General features: G+C 48.5%; 4 protein-coding genes across 4 annotated transcripts; 3 read left to right on the top strand and 1 right to left on the bottom strand.

Annotated features, from left to right (window-relative positions):
• Positions 1-68: 68 nt before the first annotated feature.
• Positions 69-1,242, top strand: FPOAC1_010816 (uncharacterized protein; the record flags this gene model as incomplete). Its single annotated transcript, XM_044855204.1, has 5 exons — positions 69-130; positions 187-428; positions 486-908; positions 960-1,109; positions 1,160-1,242. 5 exons carry the CDS (start codon positions 69-71, stop codon positions 1,240-1,242), a joined length of 960 nt encoding a protein of 319 aa, XP_044702517.1.
• A 608-nt stretch (positions 1,243-1,850) lies between these two features.
• LCL3 (putative endonuclease lcl3) lies at positions 1,851-2,707 on the top strand (the record flags this gene model as incomplete). Its single annotated transcript, XM_044855203.1, has 2 exons — positions 1,851-2,240; positions 2,285-2,707. The coding sequence occupies 2 exons, from the start codon at positions 1,851-1,853 to the stop codon at positions 2,705-2,707; spliced, it is 813 nt and encodes a 270-aa protein (XP_044702516.1).
• Positions 2,708-5,630: 2,923 nt separating this feature from the next.
• Positions 5,631-9,290, top strand: FPOAC1_010814 (uncharacterized protein; the record flags this gene model as incomplete). Its single annotated transcript, XM_044855202.1, has 2 exons — positions 5,631-8,997; positions 9,055-9,290. 2 exons carry the CDS (start codon positions 5,631-5,633, stop codon positions 9,288-9,290), a joined length of 3,603 nt encoding a protein of 1,200 aa, XP_044702515.1.
• Positions 9,291-14,405: 5,115 nt separating this feature from the next.
• On the bottom strand, positions 14,406-15,180 carry FPOAC1_010813 (uncharacterized protein; the record flags this gene model as incomplete). The annotated part of the gene is made up of 3 exons (XM_044855201.1): positions 14,406-14,603; positions 14,841-14,895; positions 14,951-15,180. 3 exons carry the CDS (start codon positions 15,178-15,180, stop codon positions 14,406-14,408), a joined length of 483 nt encoding a protein of 160 aa, XP_044702514.1.
• Positions 15,181-17,059: the final 1,879 nt, after the last annotated feature.

The raw sequence follows: 17,059 nt of genomic DNA, 5'->3' as shown, positions 1-17,059 counted from the left end.
CCTACCGTACTACCTAAGCTCCAGTAACGTCGAGAGTAAAGGGGAGCGCATACAACTCAATCAACAAGATGCTTCTGCTAGATTACCAAAACGTACTGATTCAGTCAGTCCTGACTGAGAGGTTTTCTGGGTAAGGTTGCGCATATTCGAATATCTCGAAACGAGAGCTAATAGATCGTACGTCAGAGCCCCTCCCGCTTCCATTGACCAGACGGTCAGCGACTTCGACGGCGTTACTTTCCATATCTCGACTCCCGAGACCAAGACCCAGGTCCTCCTTTCTATCCAAATACGATGCTTCCCCGATCTCGTCAAGTACGGGGCTGAAGAGGTTCTCCAGCGGGAGTACGGCGACTATGTGACAGCTGTCGAGCCCGGTTACGACTTCTCTGTTTTGGTAGACCTGGAGAACCTCCCAGAGTCAAAGGGTACAGCTCCCTGTGGCCTTCTTGATTATGAAAAGTCCATCGCTGACCATTGATTAGAGGAACGTAACGAGCTGGCTCTCAAGTTCGCTCTCCTGAAACGCAATGCCATGGCCGCCCCATTCGAACAAGCCTACAAGGAGCACTATGCACTGAAGGAGGAAGCTTCCAAGTTCACTTCCGAAGACGCTCCCCAAGGAATTCGAGAAGGGGGTGAAGTTAAGGCGATCCACTACCGTGAGGAGGAGGCCATCTACGTTAAGGCCAGCCACGACCGAGTTACTGTCATCTTCAGCACTGTCTTCCGTGAAGAGACCGACCGTGTATTTGGAAAGGTATTTATTCAGGAGTTCGTCGATGCTCGACGGAGGGCCATTCAGAATGCTCCCCAGGTGCTGTTCAGGAACGATGCTCCCCTTGAACTGCAGGGTGTCCCAGGAATCCAGAACACTGGGTCTGGAGATATTGGCTACGTGACATTCGGTAAGCGCAAGAAGCCGCTGATATCAAGAGCATTAACTAACTAGACTATAGTCCTCTTCCCCCGCCATCTTACTCCTCAGCGCATGACCGATGTTATTTCTCATATTCAGACTTTCCGTGATTACTTTCATTACCATATCAAGGCCTCAAAAGCTTATATCCACTCTCGTATGCGAAAGCGAACTGCCGACTTCCTCCAAGGTAAATCTCATGTATCGAATCAGAACAACTGCAGATCTAACGTTACCCAGTGCTGCGCCGTGCCAGGCCCGAGAACGAGGAGAAGGAGAGAAAGACTGCCAGCGGCAGAACCTTCAAGGTGCAAGGAAACTAGATATTGGTATAACAGAAGAGTTTCTGTGTACACGACTTTATACAATGACCGATTTGGTTCAACGCTGTTGGGCCGTCAGATAGGGCGGTTAGGCGCGGGCAGATGATAGTTGAGCGAATGATACTATAAAACTATGATTTGATAACCCGAGTTGAACAAATGAAACCAATAACAAACACTTTCTAAATTAGAACAATTATGAGCTAAAACCATCATGGGATCGATTATCTTGGCACGTGGTGGATCTCAACTAATAAACGTTGCAAGTCTCACAGCAGTTCACACTAAACTTCGTACCTACCTACCTAGGTACTAATGTAAGCATTTTATCTGGAGGAGACGGCAAAGTTCCAGCCTTGAGGTTAGTAAAACTTGAAATTCCGCCAACTGACGACTTGAGCCTACTTTAAAACACCTCTACAAATCTGTTGTAATACAAATCTGTTGATGAGGTGATTATACATACTCAACTTAGGCGCTACCCAATTAGCGGTGGGCGGTTCGAAGTTCAAGGGTCTTTTCTAGGTTGAAATATCGTGCCAACACATACGTGCCACTTTTCTTTGTTGCAACATCAGCAATAACGGTCTTTGATCGTAGAAAGAAAAATGATATGGCCGTTCGGAACGAAGGACTCCAGAAAGGAAAATGAGATGAAACTCGAAGAAGAGGCGAAGCGGCAGTCCGTCTCGTGGACAGATACAATAGCCCGCCTCAGATCAGATCCTTTCGATGCAGCACAGGCCTGGGCGCCCGTCGTTCTGTTTCCACTGGCAGGCATGGCAGTTCTTCAGCTGTACGCAAACTATCTTCGTCGCATACCCGGATCAGCGTATGTGCGTCCCAACTTCTTCCGAAACAGAAGTATCTATGGTCGGGTTACCAGCGTTGGTGATGGGGACAACTTCCATCTCTTCCATACTCCGGGTGGTCGTTCTTTGGGATGGGGCTGGCTAAGGAGAATCCCCGAAACCCGCAAGGACCTAAAAGACCGGACGGTATGTGAATCGTCGCAGATTGCCCATGCCCCCATACTAACAAGGCTGAATCAAAGATCCCGATTCGCATTGCTGGCGTCGACGCTCCGGAATGCGCTCACTTCGGGAAGCCAGCACAACGTTATTCAGCTGAAGCACTCGCATGGCTAAGAAACTATCTTCTTAAACGCAATGTTAGAGCATACGTCTGGAGAAAGGACCAGTACGACCGAATTGTTGCGACAGTGTATACGCGACGGTGGCTGTTTCGAAGGGACGTAGGCCTGGAGATGATAAAGGCTGGTGTAGCGACAACATACGAAGCCAAGCAGGGGGCGGAGTTTGGGGGAAGACAGGCAATCTATGAAAAGGCTGAAGCTAAAGCCAAGCAGAAACGAAAGGGGATGTGGTCGGGCAAGGCCAAAGATTTCGAAAGCCCAAGAGCTTACAAGACAAAGTGGGCTGGAACTGACAAAACCGGCACTTGAAGATACCGAATATAATTGATGACATGATAAAACAACGGCATGGATCAGGTTGCATCAGAGATATCCCAGCATAAATCGACAACGAATCGAGAATTTCAAAGGCCAAGGCTGCTAATCGTACTAACAGGAAGGTACATACTACATGCATCATGAGCCTATTATATGGCATTTCGCTTTGTGATCTATTTTAGGCATTGGCATTGCAAGTTATCAATGGGACTGATAATGAGGCTTAGTTTGAGTTCTATCAATAAATACCTACATACTCTGTATATAGTACAGACTGCTTGATAAGCCTCGGTTGTCTGAGAGCTGGAGCTTTTAGCTTAGCTGCCCTTGCATCAAAAGTAAGACTGGCGTGGCATCGACCATGAATGCATCAATTATGACGGGATTGATCTGAGTCAATTATTGTCTGACACGTTGGCGGGCATGGACATGGATATGTGGTTACGACGCGAAATGCTAACAGGGTCTCACGCAAGGGACTTGCTAACACACGACCCATAGTGGTTTCAGAAGACCTTAGGTTTTGTGTTGGTGGTGTAAAACGTGAGCCAAGACGGTTACGGAAAGGTACATAGATGAGAGGATGGTTTTATTGTGAGAAATGTTCTCGAAGCTGTTACCTTTAGATCCGAAGCAGATGGATCTACATTCGTTGCTACAGTGAGTTATGCCTCATATAAGAGTGCCGTATCGTAGGTACCTAGGTAGGTAGGTTAGTAGGTACCTATGCAAGCATATCCCATGTGTGTTTAGCCCCTGCGAAATCATGCAAGGTCTACAGAACAATCAATTTTTTCATTTATCGACGTACATGCTCTATAAGCGCCAGAAACAAACATTCCATGATTCCAGCTGAACCCAATTGCCATTCGGTTGCCAACGCAAAATACAAACGACCTAACCCTATTATTTAGAGAGTAACAACACACAACAGGTAGGTTGTGATGATGCCACGACCCTAAGCCCCTGCTTTGTCCCCCGACCTCCTGAGTTTTTAGCGCGGTACAGTCTCCAAAATTATCAGGCAAGTGGGAGCACCGAACATGAGCTTGCACAGCCGAGTTTTATTGTCCGGGCGGATCGCCTAAACCTTAGCCATGATGGCTTCCAAGCCACGCACGACTTGGACATGGGTATAAATGAGATCAACAGCCAAAGAGGTAACTAAGGGAACAGCAAACATTCATAGTAAGCATACTAGGAGTATCTAACTTGGAAGCCCTTGAGATTGTAAGATAAGAAATAAAAAAAAATACTGGAATGGTGGGTGTAAATTAAAGTATATAGTATTTTATCAGTTGTGTTTATGAATCTCATGCAGTTCCATGAGTTGGTTGCTTCTGTAGCGGTTTCCTAGCAAGCTTACAGTGAATTGTAGAAGGAGGCTCCACTTGCCCCCTGGAGCCCCCAGTCAAGTCAAGCCAAGCCAAAATATCGGCAGGAAACAACTCTTACCTCCCGGTCTCTCCTAATCCTCACCTCACCCTCCACGATAATTCTTAGAGCCGTGAGAGAGGAGGATCCCAACCTTTGCATTGTCTTGCAAACTGTCACTCGTTATACTCGTCTCATCTCGTCTCTTCTCTTCTTTTTTCTATTGTTTGTTTCCCGTCAACACGACTACCGTGCTGTACATAATTTACACCGCCCACGTCAACTCGACAGCACTTGAATACCAACTTCCGCTCAGCCTCAACAGGTTGATACTCGGTATTCGCACTCATTAATATCGCGTTCTTTTCTCATCTCGGTTTTTTTTTTTTTACCGCCCTTTCGTCATCTGCAGCAAGCCTGACCTCCCAGCCATCCTACACTACCTGACTGCATTCCAACGGTTGTCGACCCGGAGACACGATATCTGTCCCTCAATCTTTAATCGAATATCTCAGGCGCGTGCCTCAGAGACAATCGCCCACGGAAGCGTCTCGTCACCCCGCACTTTAGACGCGGCAGAACGCGAAAGAAAAATCATCACCCAGCAAATAATCGCATGTTGATCTATTAGAAAGACCGCTGCCGCCAACGAGATTGCTTGATACGAGGACGAAGCTCGCCGATAATCAAACTCTGGGTTGAAACTCTCAAGCTCATTGGGTATTGGATTGATTAAGGTGGCGCCGTTACACAACTTCCGTTATTGCACTACGTTCGTACACCTTGAAACCACGGTACGTTTCTTTTCTCCTTATTTCTTGACGGCTACAGAATATTTTTATTGTCGCATTTGTACTTCAAATTCATCAATGCACTTCATTTGTTTCTCCCACCCTTCTCGTTGCGACGCTGTTATTTCGGTTGCTGCTTGATTACCTATTCGTCGCCATCCCACATCCATGCTCAGGTACCGCATTACAGTAAGATAGAGGTCTAACCAAGTCGGGCTAGTGGCCAGACACTGGAAAATCCAATGCACGCCTAGAGAACGGACATCGCCATCGCTAGCAATTTCCCACATACGTGCTACAGTTGCACCACTTGCCGCTCAACTTGCATCCTACAAACCACGATTTCAAATTTCGATTGCGCACATTCGACGATTTTCTAACAAGCGATTTTCATAGCGACAGATCTCACGAATTATTCGAATCCAACCCCACGATCTTTTCCCACTTTTACATCCAGCCGGTTTTCCCTAATACGCCGCAATCCACTTCGCTCCCGCCGCCTCAACCGTTAGGAAACGCGATCACTCGCCCTTGACATGTCACATAGTCGATCTTGAGATGCAAGCGCGACCTGAATCATTTTCGACGACACTCATCAGATCTGGCTTTCCTGCGCGCCGACCGATTACATCAACAGCAAGCGAAAACTCACAGTTATGCGATTATCTTTTCAACGGCGTGGCCCATCAGCACGCCAACGCCATGGCCTAGGTCCCGTTCTAGGTTCCAGCCTTGTGGCTTTAACAGCTATGGCGCCTTTTACACAAGCCATCACCTTCAACTCAGTACCATCATCAAATTTGGACTTCTCAAATTTAGGCAGGATCGGCATAGTCGGAGATTTCGATGGAATTTCACTCTACGAATATGAGGGGCAGAATGAGAGCTCTCGCAACTCTAATGGCAGCGAGTCACTTCTAGCTCAATTGCCCAACGGTGCTTTCACCTCAATATTATCTAGCGATGCCTCGATACGAGCCATGTGCTCATTCCAACTCAGTAACGGAGAAATGCAGGGAGTGGTAATAGGTGGTAATTTCACGAGTTTGGACGGTACACAATCGAAGGCAGTCGCATTATTCAACCCCAATACGGCCGAAATCACACCTCTGGACGGAATCGAAGGCGAGGTCAACGCCGTGTATTGCGACCAGGAGCGAGACACGGTCTATGTGGGTGGTAATTTTAAGGGTGCCAACTCCACGAACGCAATCGCATGGGTCGGTACAGATGGATGGACAAACTTGCCTTTTGCTGGTTTCAACGGTCCCGTCAAGGCTATCACGAAAGCCTCTAACGGGCACATCATCTTTGGTGGAACCTTTACAGGTCTAGGAAATTCGAGCGCCCCAAACGAATCCATCAGTCAGGTTATCAATCTCTCGACGGCAAACATCACCGATGATAATGGTTCTTCGGGAACTGACCCCCAAGATATTGTCTGCCCCGGATCTTCATCAAGCTCTTGGTTGTTACAAGATAATACGCCTGGGTATTGGGAAGCTGCTTTCTCCTTCGGTTTTGAGCCCTCCAAACTCAGGCTTAAAAATACCCGCCAGGATGGCCGCGGCACCAAGACCTTCCGCTTCGTCGCTTACCCTATCGACGGAATTATGAATCTAACATATGTCGACCCAGAGAGCGGTAATAACGTTACCTGCACTAGCGAGTGCCCTCTTCTTGACAACGACGATTACCAAGAGTTCACGTTTGTGAACCGTGTTGGCATGAATAGGTTCCGCCTCGCTGTTTCTGATTGGTATGGCACCGGTGGTGGGCTGGAGGCTATCGAGTTATATCAGAGCGACATCTATGCTTATGCTATCTCTGACTTTAACGAACCGAAATGCGGCGGAATCAAGAACCCTTCTTCAGCTACTCACACCGGACCTTGGAAGGTTTCCCCATCTTTGGAGAGCAGTTCTGAGTACCTGGTTGCTGAGCTTGATGGCGATTATGATCCCGAATCGGTCTCCGTCACATTCTATCCCAATATCATGGAATCTGGCAATTATTCTGTGAATATTTACACCCCAGGTTGTCGAGCCGATGATACCTGCGATTCGAGAGGTCGTGTTAATATCACAGGCATCATGTCAGGTGACGATGGCAAGGACACCAACTTTACTTCACAATTATTCCAAACGAATTACTTCGACAAATACGACCAGATCTACTTCGGATATATTGAGAAAAGTTCGGGATCTTTCAAGCCCTCGGTAACCCTTCGCCCGGTTGCTGGTCAAGTTGACCCCTTGACCGTTGTCGCCCAGAGGGTCGAATTCACTCTTACCAATTCTACTGGTGGCCTCAATGGTCTTTTCGACTTCGACCCTGAACAAGCCGTCGTCAACACATCAAGCCTTACAAGCTCACCAATCAACAAGCTCGGTGCCAGCTTTGACAGGAGCTCTGGTGTGTCTGTTCTTGTGACTGATAGCAACACCACCTATGTTGGCGGTAACTTCACCTCAAGGGATCACGATAACATCCTCGCTATTATTGAAAATGACGATGTCAAGGAACCCGGTGGTGGTCTCAATGGCGAAGTTTTCGCCATGTATCTCAACGACACGCAGCTTTATGTTGGTGGAGACTTTTCCAACACTGACAATGGCCCCGTCACAGGCCTGGACAACATTGCCGTCTACGATACCGAAGAGGACAAATGGAGTCCCCTAGGTGCCGGCGTAGACGGTCCCGTGAAGTACGCTGTGCCGTTGATGGTCAACATCACCGCGAATACGCCTGAACTAGTGATTGCATTCACTGGCAGTTTTTCTTCGTGCAATGCTTTCGATGATTACGATGCCATTTCAGTGGACGGCTTCGCCATCTGGGTGGCCTCCAAGAGCAATTGGTTACAGAATCTTGACGGCAACTACCCTGCATTTGGTGGCTCACTCACAGCCGCTGTTCTTGACATTCCTATGGACGGTGGATCACTTTACGCCGGTGCTCTTTCGTCCGCACAGCTCGGGGCAGGTGGTGCTGCCACACTCTCAGATGAGGGTCTCGGCCAGTTCCCTCTCAAGATTCGCACCTCCACGTCTGAATCTAAGTCTTCTTCATTAAGTCGCCGAGATGTAACATCATTCGATAAGAACACCACTGGCGTGGTAACCGGTATTTTCTACGACGATAACGACTACAACATCACTGTCCTCGCAGGTCATTTCACTACTGAGTCGACAAAGGGCGAACAGATCCAGAATATCGCCCTTCTCGAGGACGATACCGTGACTGGACTTGGATCCGATATTTCCAATAGTTCCACTTTCGTCGCTCTTGCTGTTCGCGACGGAATCTTGTTTGCAGGTGGCGATATCAGTGGTACCATTGATGGAACCGATATTCGTGGTCTTGTCTCCTACGATCTTGAATCAAAATCGTTCAACTCGCAGCCTGCTTCTGTTTCGGGCGCCAATGGTACTGTTGCAGCTATTGCCGTTCGTCCCGGTGATTCTGGTGACATCTATGTTGGCGGCTCATTCGATACTGCCGGTGCTTTGGACTGCCCTGGTCTTTGTACCTACAACGTCAACTCTGGACAGTGGAACCGCCCAGGGAGTCAACTCGAGGGCACTGTCTTCAGCTTGTTGTGGATGAGCAAAAACCAACTTGTTGTTGGTGGTGATCTCCGCGGTAACGGGTCGAGCCAGCGCTATCTCTCAAGCTGGGACGCAAATGCTGAGTCTTGGTCCAACTTTCCTGGTTCTGAAGACATTCCCGGCCCTATCTCAGTCATCTCTCCTGGATCCAGCGATTACGAACAACTCTGGGTGGCTGGTACTTCCAGTGAGGATGACTCTGTCTTTATCATGAAGTATGATGGCGAGAAGTGGCATACCGTTAAGCCCTCCTTGTCATCGGACACCATCATTCGTGGCCTGCAGGTGTTTTCTGTAACTCAGGATCATGGAGACACTGACCTGCTGGACAAGAACCAGGTCTTGATGCTAACAGGCTCTATCGATATCCCCGACTTCGGAGTCGCTTCGGCAGCTCTCTTCAACGGCACAGTGTATCAACCGTATGCAATGACGATAAAGGCAGGCGATGGTCCAGGCACCATCGCCAGTATCTTTTCTCAGAGGGATAGTTTCTTCAAAGAAGGTAAGTTTTCCACTCTGTGTTCTTTATCTATGTGATGGATACTAATGTCGTGTTCAGAGAAGCACATGGCTTTGGGCTTCGTGGTTCTTATCGGCCTTGCTATCGCACTTGGCTTGATGCTTCTTCTTGTCCTTTGTGGCATCATCCTCGACCGTATTCGCAAGAAGCGCGAGGGTTACGTCCCTGCGCCTACTTCCATGTACGACCGAGGCAGCGGAATGCGACACATCCCGCCTCATGAACTACTCGAGTCTCTTGGCCACGGTCGAGGCGGTGCACCACCTCGCGTCTAAAGAAAGAAAAAGATACCTAGTCTTTTAAGATGTCGTCGTTTTTAGCAAGCTACATGCATATATGGTTTGATACCTTTGGCGTTTTGGAAAGGTGTACGGGACTGTTTTGGGGCCATAGAGGTCCCTTGCTATTTTCGGAAAGGGGGATCACACACTGAGATCCCTGTTTGAGCATATGGACTCTGCCTTTATGGGTCGAGGACGCATTGTTCAGTGGCTTCAGCTTGACACTATACCCCCTACTTCGGCTGGATCCTGCAGAGGGCATCCCCAATCTTCCGATACCTGCTCTCCCCATACCTCGTTACTTATTTTACTCCCATTTCTCTTTTTCACTTCATGAGGTCATGACCCAACATCGGTTAATGTCTACCTGTCTATTCTTTTCTTTTCTTCACCGTCTGTGCATAAAAGGCCTTTGTTTGTGGAGGCAAGATTTGTTTGTCTCCTCTCGCTGTACATTACATTATTCAAAGCGGTCTACGCTCTGAAGACTGCTGAGGACTCGAGGCCTTGTGCCAACGATCCTCTTTTGATAGTTCGTTCCCATGAAGGGATTGGGAGCAGGAATCTGAGTCATTTGGAGGGTTGTGGTGGTCATATGAGCGGCTCTGGCTGTGGTGATTCGGTCGATAGGTTTGTAGTTAGAAAAGGCTATCTAACACAAACTGAGCTGGTACGACAATCCGTTCACCTTCTGGTAGTTTAATCTAAGTGGTGATTGTTTCTCATACATTTCTTGATATGTGACATCGTGTAAGGACCCTTACTATGTACTTCCTGGCCCTTTCACCTAGTTCACCAGGTAGACCCTTATGCTGTTAGCAGCGCGTTCCTTTGGTGGGACTGTTTACACACGCGATGCTACCATAGCATCTAACTAAATTCCCGACACTTGTTTTTATCAGCCCATATTCAAGTTGGGTCTTGCTTAACTTTGCGGGTATGCAGAGACCGAAACCCCTCCGATTGGGACCCTGGTGTCGTGAGAATGGGGTAACAGACTTGTGTTGGTCTACAGTTTCTCGTCTACCGCGTTGGGCCTTGGACGGAGAACACACCCTCCGGAGTAGAAAAGAAGGCACAGTGGACTCGCTGGACATTCGGCAGTTGGTTATCGTCGGGCAGGCCTGATGCACGGTTGACAACGGCTACGAGGTTGCCCTTGCCTAGGGACGTTTCAACCGGTAAAGTTCCATGGCCAGAAGTTGGCATCAGCTAAACTTTGAATAATGAATGCTCGTTTCGGAATGTATTTAGATGCAAGGCTCCTCCTTGTAAACACATTGGAAACTTGACACGATATCCGTGGGCTGTATAGCGACGTCACAGAAGTTACCATCACCATCACCGTGAACGTGACATTGATCAATTCACCCAGCTTACCCTAGAACAATCGATCCATCGGACCATGATCGAATAATTTCCACTGCCATAAGACTGTCTCAAAACCAAGAGACGACAGATAAGGATGCGACTCGATTGCAATGCTATTTACGTCATACCATGTTGAATATCATCTTGTTCCATCTCTCCACTGCCCTGTGAGGCCTCATCTTGAAGCTTTGATGATTGAAAGGTTGGGCTGCTGTGACAACATGCTCTGCAAAAGTCGCGATAAAACTATCCACTATCACAGCTGAGCAGCAGGCTTTGGGAGACAGCGCGATGGACGCCAAGGAAACCTTGTGCCAACCTGCTGAGTGGATCGGATCAGGATTGTTGCGATACTGCACAATACATGGTCGTTTTATCCTATAGTTATTGTTTTAGGCAATGAGCGCGACGTCGTTGATTGATTACTACTGTGTAAGCATTGCATCACACGCGGTTGTCTGCTTCCGAATATCGCGTAAGAGAATGGAAAACCACGACAAAGAACAGCCTTGCGTTGTCCTGTTTGCGGGTATTGGTTTGGTCCCTAGCCTAGGTAGGTACAGTAGTAAAGTATGGCAGATCAATGACGCTGCAGACATACCTTATCACCCCGCCGCAGCCCTTTTTGTTGGCCTGTCACTGTCAACGTCGACTGGAAGGGTGAACGAGGAGAGGTCGGTTCCTTGTCAAGCAGGATTCCAAGGGTCACCAACAAGCCAAATCCATTATGCTCCATGACGCAAAGCCTTTTCATTCCCTCCCCTCTTCGTTCTCAAGCGCCGACCGAAAGCTGCAAGGACGGATGCAGTCCGGTAGCCCAACTGAATCACGGGAGAGGCCCTTACCGGCGCCGCCATTGCATCACCAGCAGCGCTCAATAGACACCAGTTACGGCAAAAGCTGGATTTGTTTTGTTTTGTTTTGTTTTGTTTTGTTTTGGGGGTGAGATCTTGTGTGTATGAGCACAAGGCAGTCAGTATAGGGTACCACAAGGACGTCTTGATGCCGGACTCTATCACATAAGCCAACGGTTTGTATCCGTACTTGATGCCATATCGGAAGGCGTTGACGAGCATTGACATTGATAAAGGCAAATAGACGCGTGAGTTGCAGGGTCACCCACCGATTGCCTTTGCCTTTGGCAGCAGAGGGGTGTGGGGTACGGATACAAGTTAATGGCATCTAATGTGGTGAATGAGTACCGACTATCGCGCGGTAGTTGCCCAGCAAATATGGCAACTGTTGACCACTCATAGACATCGTGCTGTCTTCTGGCTTGATATCCTGCTGTATGCGTATTGATTTGATTGCGAATATGGCGTTCTGGGAAAGCCCAAGGGCCAAGACTAGAGGGAGCGTTCCGTTTGCATGTCTCGGCGACATCGCGGGTGGACTGGCGCCTCGTCTGTCACAAGAACGCCATAATTTGAGCTCCAGAGGGCGGCAGAACAAGCACCCCTGAGAAGTTTACAAGAGTCAAGAGAAGCATGGTAAAGCAACACAACATGACAAGGCCGTGTCATTAGCTCGGATTGCACCTTGGTGAAGGGTGCGACTCAAACCTCAAGTGCGGTCCGTGTTATCAAGGCCAATGCAAATGATTCAACAGAAAAAGATGACTGGTCCTCTTAGACTGCATTTTAGACTGCTGCCAACATGTACCGGGGTAAACAATGGGGGAGTAGTGGAACCCCGGCACTGAGTCGGTAGCGCGCTTCTTCTTTTGCTTCTGCTTCTGCCTCCCAATGAAGTGACTGACTTGTCTGAGGCAGACAAGACAAGGCGGGAGGCGCGCAGGGGTTGGTCAAGTACCGCGACCGTGTGCTCAAACCTAGACGAGCTAAGGCAAATTGAATGGAGCTTGGCAGAGCAAAAGATCCTTCAGACCCCAGTAGCAACAGGAATCTCCCATCCTGGCTGGCACTAGGCCTGGCAAAACCTTGTTGGGGGACTCTCGAGTCTTCTTCGTACGGAGGGGCCTGTCCAACGTCAATGTCGTGTGCGATAGCTACGTGATGGCCTCAAGAGTTTAGCCCAGCTAGCTAGCCTTGCCTGTACGTACATAGGCTTCATGCCACTCACTACACCAGCTGAAAGTCCCTTATTTTATATGTATATATATACATTTTTTCTTTTTCTTTTTCTGCTTCTCCTTGGTCTCTTCATGACCCTGCTTTGGTGGCGTTGAATGCTTGCCCATTTGGGTCACGTTTGAATTACTGAGCCGCTAAAGAAAACAACGTTGCGTCTGCAGTTACAGTCTAAATCCATTTCAGTCTGTATCTTTGCATCTTTGAATGGAGCCGTTCGTACTAGACGCGCTAGACCGTGAGGCTACCAGGGGCATTATCTTGGTATACAGAGTGTACTGTCAATACGGATACAGTACGTATCCAAGTCTCGATGAGACAAATGATACACTGCGTGATCTCAGTGTCGTTCTGCTTTGACCATGATCAAGTCCACCGTCAGCGTCACAAATTTTCATACCAAGTACTTGGGAACCCCTCTACCATGGACCCGCCTCAGAGTCAAGGTTCAAGCTCGACAATACACAGAACTGGAGCCGTGTGGTCTTGGTAACAAGCATGCTCTAGTTGAACATCATTCTGTTTCTTAGATGGAGAGCACAGCGGGCGTGAGAATGCGCACGGCCGCCAGGGACTTCTTCCCCTCGTCCAGCTGCTTTGTGGAAATCGGTGCCACTCTTGACTTCTCTTCTCATTGAGTCGTAGTTTAGAATTGCCGCGTCAGCTGAACCGTAGTGGTTTAATTGAGCCCTGGCTTTTGAGATCCGCGAAGAACCCAACCGGGTCTCTGCTCTTCAGGGACCTGTCTTGTCTTTCTCATGACCCGCTATCGGGATGCCAAAAACGATCATTGTCTCCACGACATAGTTACCTGGGCCCCTCTAAGCGGCTCCTGTTTTGACTCGTGCCTGTGCTATGCTTTTTTCTTCTTTCCGTGGCGCCGGCTTTGCTGTCTCCCGAGCTGCTAACTGCACGCCAGACATGCACTGGCTACCGTCCGCCCCGCCGCCATGTCTGTCTAGTCAGTGCAGACGCTGTTTTGTCCATTCATCCATTGTCCAATTGCCTGTTTTGTCACTGAGTTACTCCGGACGCACCGGCCGAGACGATTGCTGAGTCTGAGTCTGCACAGACACAGAGGGGCTCTGTTTTGTGCTAGCCGTATGTATTGACTGCACTCGACCTCCATCCATTAACATCACAGGGCTCCTCTTGGAGCTGCATGGGACCAGTTGTTATCAACTCGTGATGACAGGGCAGGAGTCGCGGAATTGATTCCCTGCTGCTATTTCCTCAAAAGATTGTACTGATTGTCACCAGGAATTGGCCTTGGCGGCGCATCGAATGGTCTCCCAAATACTGGGGAAGATGGGCATCGCTCCTCAGTCAAGTAATCATGAGATCCAGTTTACTTTCAAGTGCTGGTAGAGTACTGCACAGTGTTGTAGTGTGTACCCAACAGATCGGTTCATGGAACATTGGTTCTGAAGATCACCGCTGCACCGGTGCCTTTAACACGTGTCGCGTGGATTGAGCATCAGTTCCTCAACCATTGCCGTGGGTTTTTTTTAAAGACCAACAGAGCAAGATCTACGTATCATAATCTGGGGTGACCAAAAATTGGTGAAGTTATTCAAGGTTGCTCATTTTTTCGTTTGTTTTAGTACTATTATGTTTCAAACCACCCTTGAGTTCAATAGCATGTAAATCATTTCTCGGTTCTCATTGATGCCCTCAGTCCAACACGTTGGCTGAAGTAATGTGTTCTTAAATCTGAACCGTGGGGTAATATTCGAATCCTGCCGATTTCGACATTGAGCAACAGACCATGATCGAGCCCCAGCACAAGGCAAACAGTGGCCTGTTCATATTCCCAGCACTGAGCACTGGCGCTTGCACGGTCGGGCTGTTTACGTCAGGACGTTTGGTGAAGCTGTATCCGTGCTGAATGAGTCTGGGGAAATAAGCACTCTGGAAACATTGTCATCGACTCAGACCAGCGCCACCGGCTCTTCTTTCGCTGTAATCTCAAGAGAATCCACATGTTAATCTTGAAGGCGAGATGAGGCTTGGTGAGAAGCACTTCATTAGATAGGAAGTCGAAGCTTCATATTGACAGGTGCGCCGTCTGGGTTGCACTCACCGGCCGGGACATTTCGAGCGGGTTGGGGAATGCTTGTAGAGTCTGAGACATGCCCCTGTGGCAAGACTGTCCCTGAGTGGTTTGATCGCGTCTTTATTGGAAAAACATACCCACATGGCTCAATTTTTCTGATCCTTTCCAATCTTGAGGAGAAACGACTGTTGGAAGGTACGAACAGTAGTAGTTCGGACATTCCGATCTCTGCAACCCAAGCAAGGAGTTGCTTGCCTGTACAAACAACCTCAGCTTCTAGAAAGTATCGGGATGTGCAACCTGGTGAAACTATGATCCAATTGAGTATGATCATACGTGGAACGTCTGTATCGGTTGGTAGCCCCATGATGATCGACAGGTCGTCAATCTCGGGTATCAGGACGAACTAGTAGTGAGCAACAAGCGTGATTTGGCACCTGAGCAAGACCTTTGTATCCAATACGTAAAGTAATTTGGCTTCGTGGTCTGTGAATGGTTGACACCTTCAACAAAGTGCAGAGCAGGCGATGGTGGCCTCCTGTAAATGCATGCTACTACAGCCAGTTGGTGTGTCGAAGAGCCGGATCGACATAAGAGCTTTACGCTTGTCTGCAATAGCGTCGGCTCATAACGTGCAGCTTCAATGCCGGAGAGTAATGATGATCGCAAGATCTGGGAGATAACGACAATCAAAAGTTTGCTAGGGTCCCTTGTGTAAAATATGTTTCAAACGTCTCCTTTTGGCCTACCCTTTTTCAATCGGGAATAGCTGACAAGCCTAGCTCAAATCTTCAGGAAAATCAGACCGGGGCAGTCTCTTAGTGGCCTGTAGGAGGCTCGGCCTGAATCCGCGTGAGGCATTGACAGGCTGTTGCAATGAGGGCCAAAACAACAGCCATCAAGGTATCGGAGGAGGACATCTCTCCGATAAACCGCTCTCGACTGCGCTTGTTGGTGATTTGATTCGCAATAGCGAACTCAAAGCAGACGCCGCATTCACTTTTGGCGGATACTCACTGGCTTAGCAGATATCTGGCGAACCGTATCCGTAGTCGCATACATATGTGAAATTAAGAAACTTCCTCTTAAACCCGGCGGTTCTGAGTGGCGTTGGATAGCGCTGGAGTTTCTTTTTGCTCTTGAACGTGGGTGTCAATCCAACTGCTACTACATAGTATCTGAACGCACACCAGGTCGCTCAGATATATACTGATGGCGCTGGGATAAGTGACCAGTGTGAAGGGTTATTGATAGTGATTGGCCGGTACCAACAGCCAAGAGGAAATCACAAATATTTGTTCGTAGCGGTCTGCGACGGCTGGTCCGATTGCGCCCCGGGCCCCTATCAAGTCTGGTGCATGCCTGAAGTCATTTCCTGGTAGCCTTTTGCATTTCCCATGCTTGGTCACATCAGATTCACGGCCAAAGACAGTGAGATATTATTTCCGGAGCGGGTCGTCAGAAAGGGAGGGCTGTCTCTGTTGATAACTGGCTGTGTTCCCAAGAACCCATGTCTGTCGGGCGCCACTCCCATCATCGCTACAGCGAACGGGCGGGTCTAGCGTGTGCACTTTTGCTTTGGTGCCTCAGCAGTGCAAGAATGAAAAAGGACCTGTAGAAGGAGAGAAAACTGTGTGCATGTAAAAAGAAAGACATTTGGGGGTAGAATGTTGGCTGGAGAGAAGTGGCCAAACAATACTACTTCACAGTGCCATGAAATAAGGAAGACAGCAAAGGGCAATAACTGCCATCTTGATACTGGAAGGTGCTTAATACCTACAAGGTAAGCAGAGATCTTGTGGAAAGATCTAACCCCACACAGTGTCTACATTGGTGAAATGGGAAGGGCCCTTCCTGCCTGCCAAAACAAGGGAATGTTGAACAAAGGCACAGTGCATCATGACGACTCAGTTGCACTGAATCTTTACAGTATCAACGCATAATACGCACACACACACACACACGAACCCCCTTACAATTCTAATACATGTCACAGCAACCGTGCTCTGGCTTTGCGATAAAACATTCTTTGCTTCTATCTCAGAAGCCGTTCCCCCCATGTGGAGGCTGCAGCGAACTAGCAGAGGGTCCGTTCATGATGGGGCAGTCCAAGCACGGGGCGAAGCTAAACACACCAAAATTACCAATCTCAAGTGCCCAAAACTGCCATTGGCAAGTCAGAAGGACACAAGAAATAAAAATTGCTGACATCAACCTACATGCCAAAGTAACCGATGGTGCTTCTG

Source organism: Fusarium poae, chromosome 4, assembly GCF_019609905.1.
Source record: "Fusarium poae strain DAOMC 252244 chromosome 4, whole genome shotgun sequence".
Classification (NCBI taxonomy): Eukaryota; Fungi; Ascomycota; class Sordariomycetes; order Hypocreales; family Nectriaceae; genus Fusarium; species Fusarium poae.
This window is presented reverse-complemented; position numbering and strand designations above follow the sequence as displayed.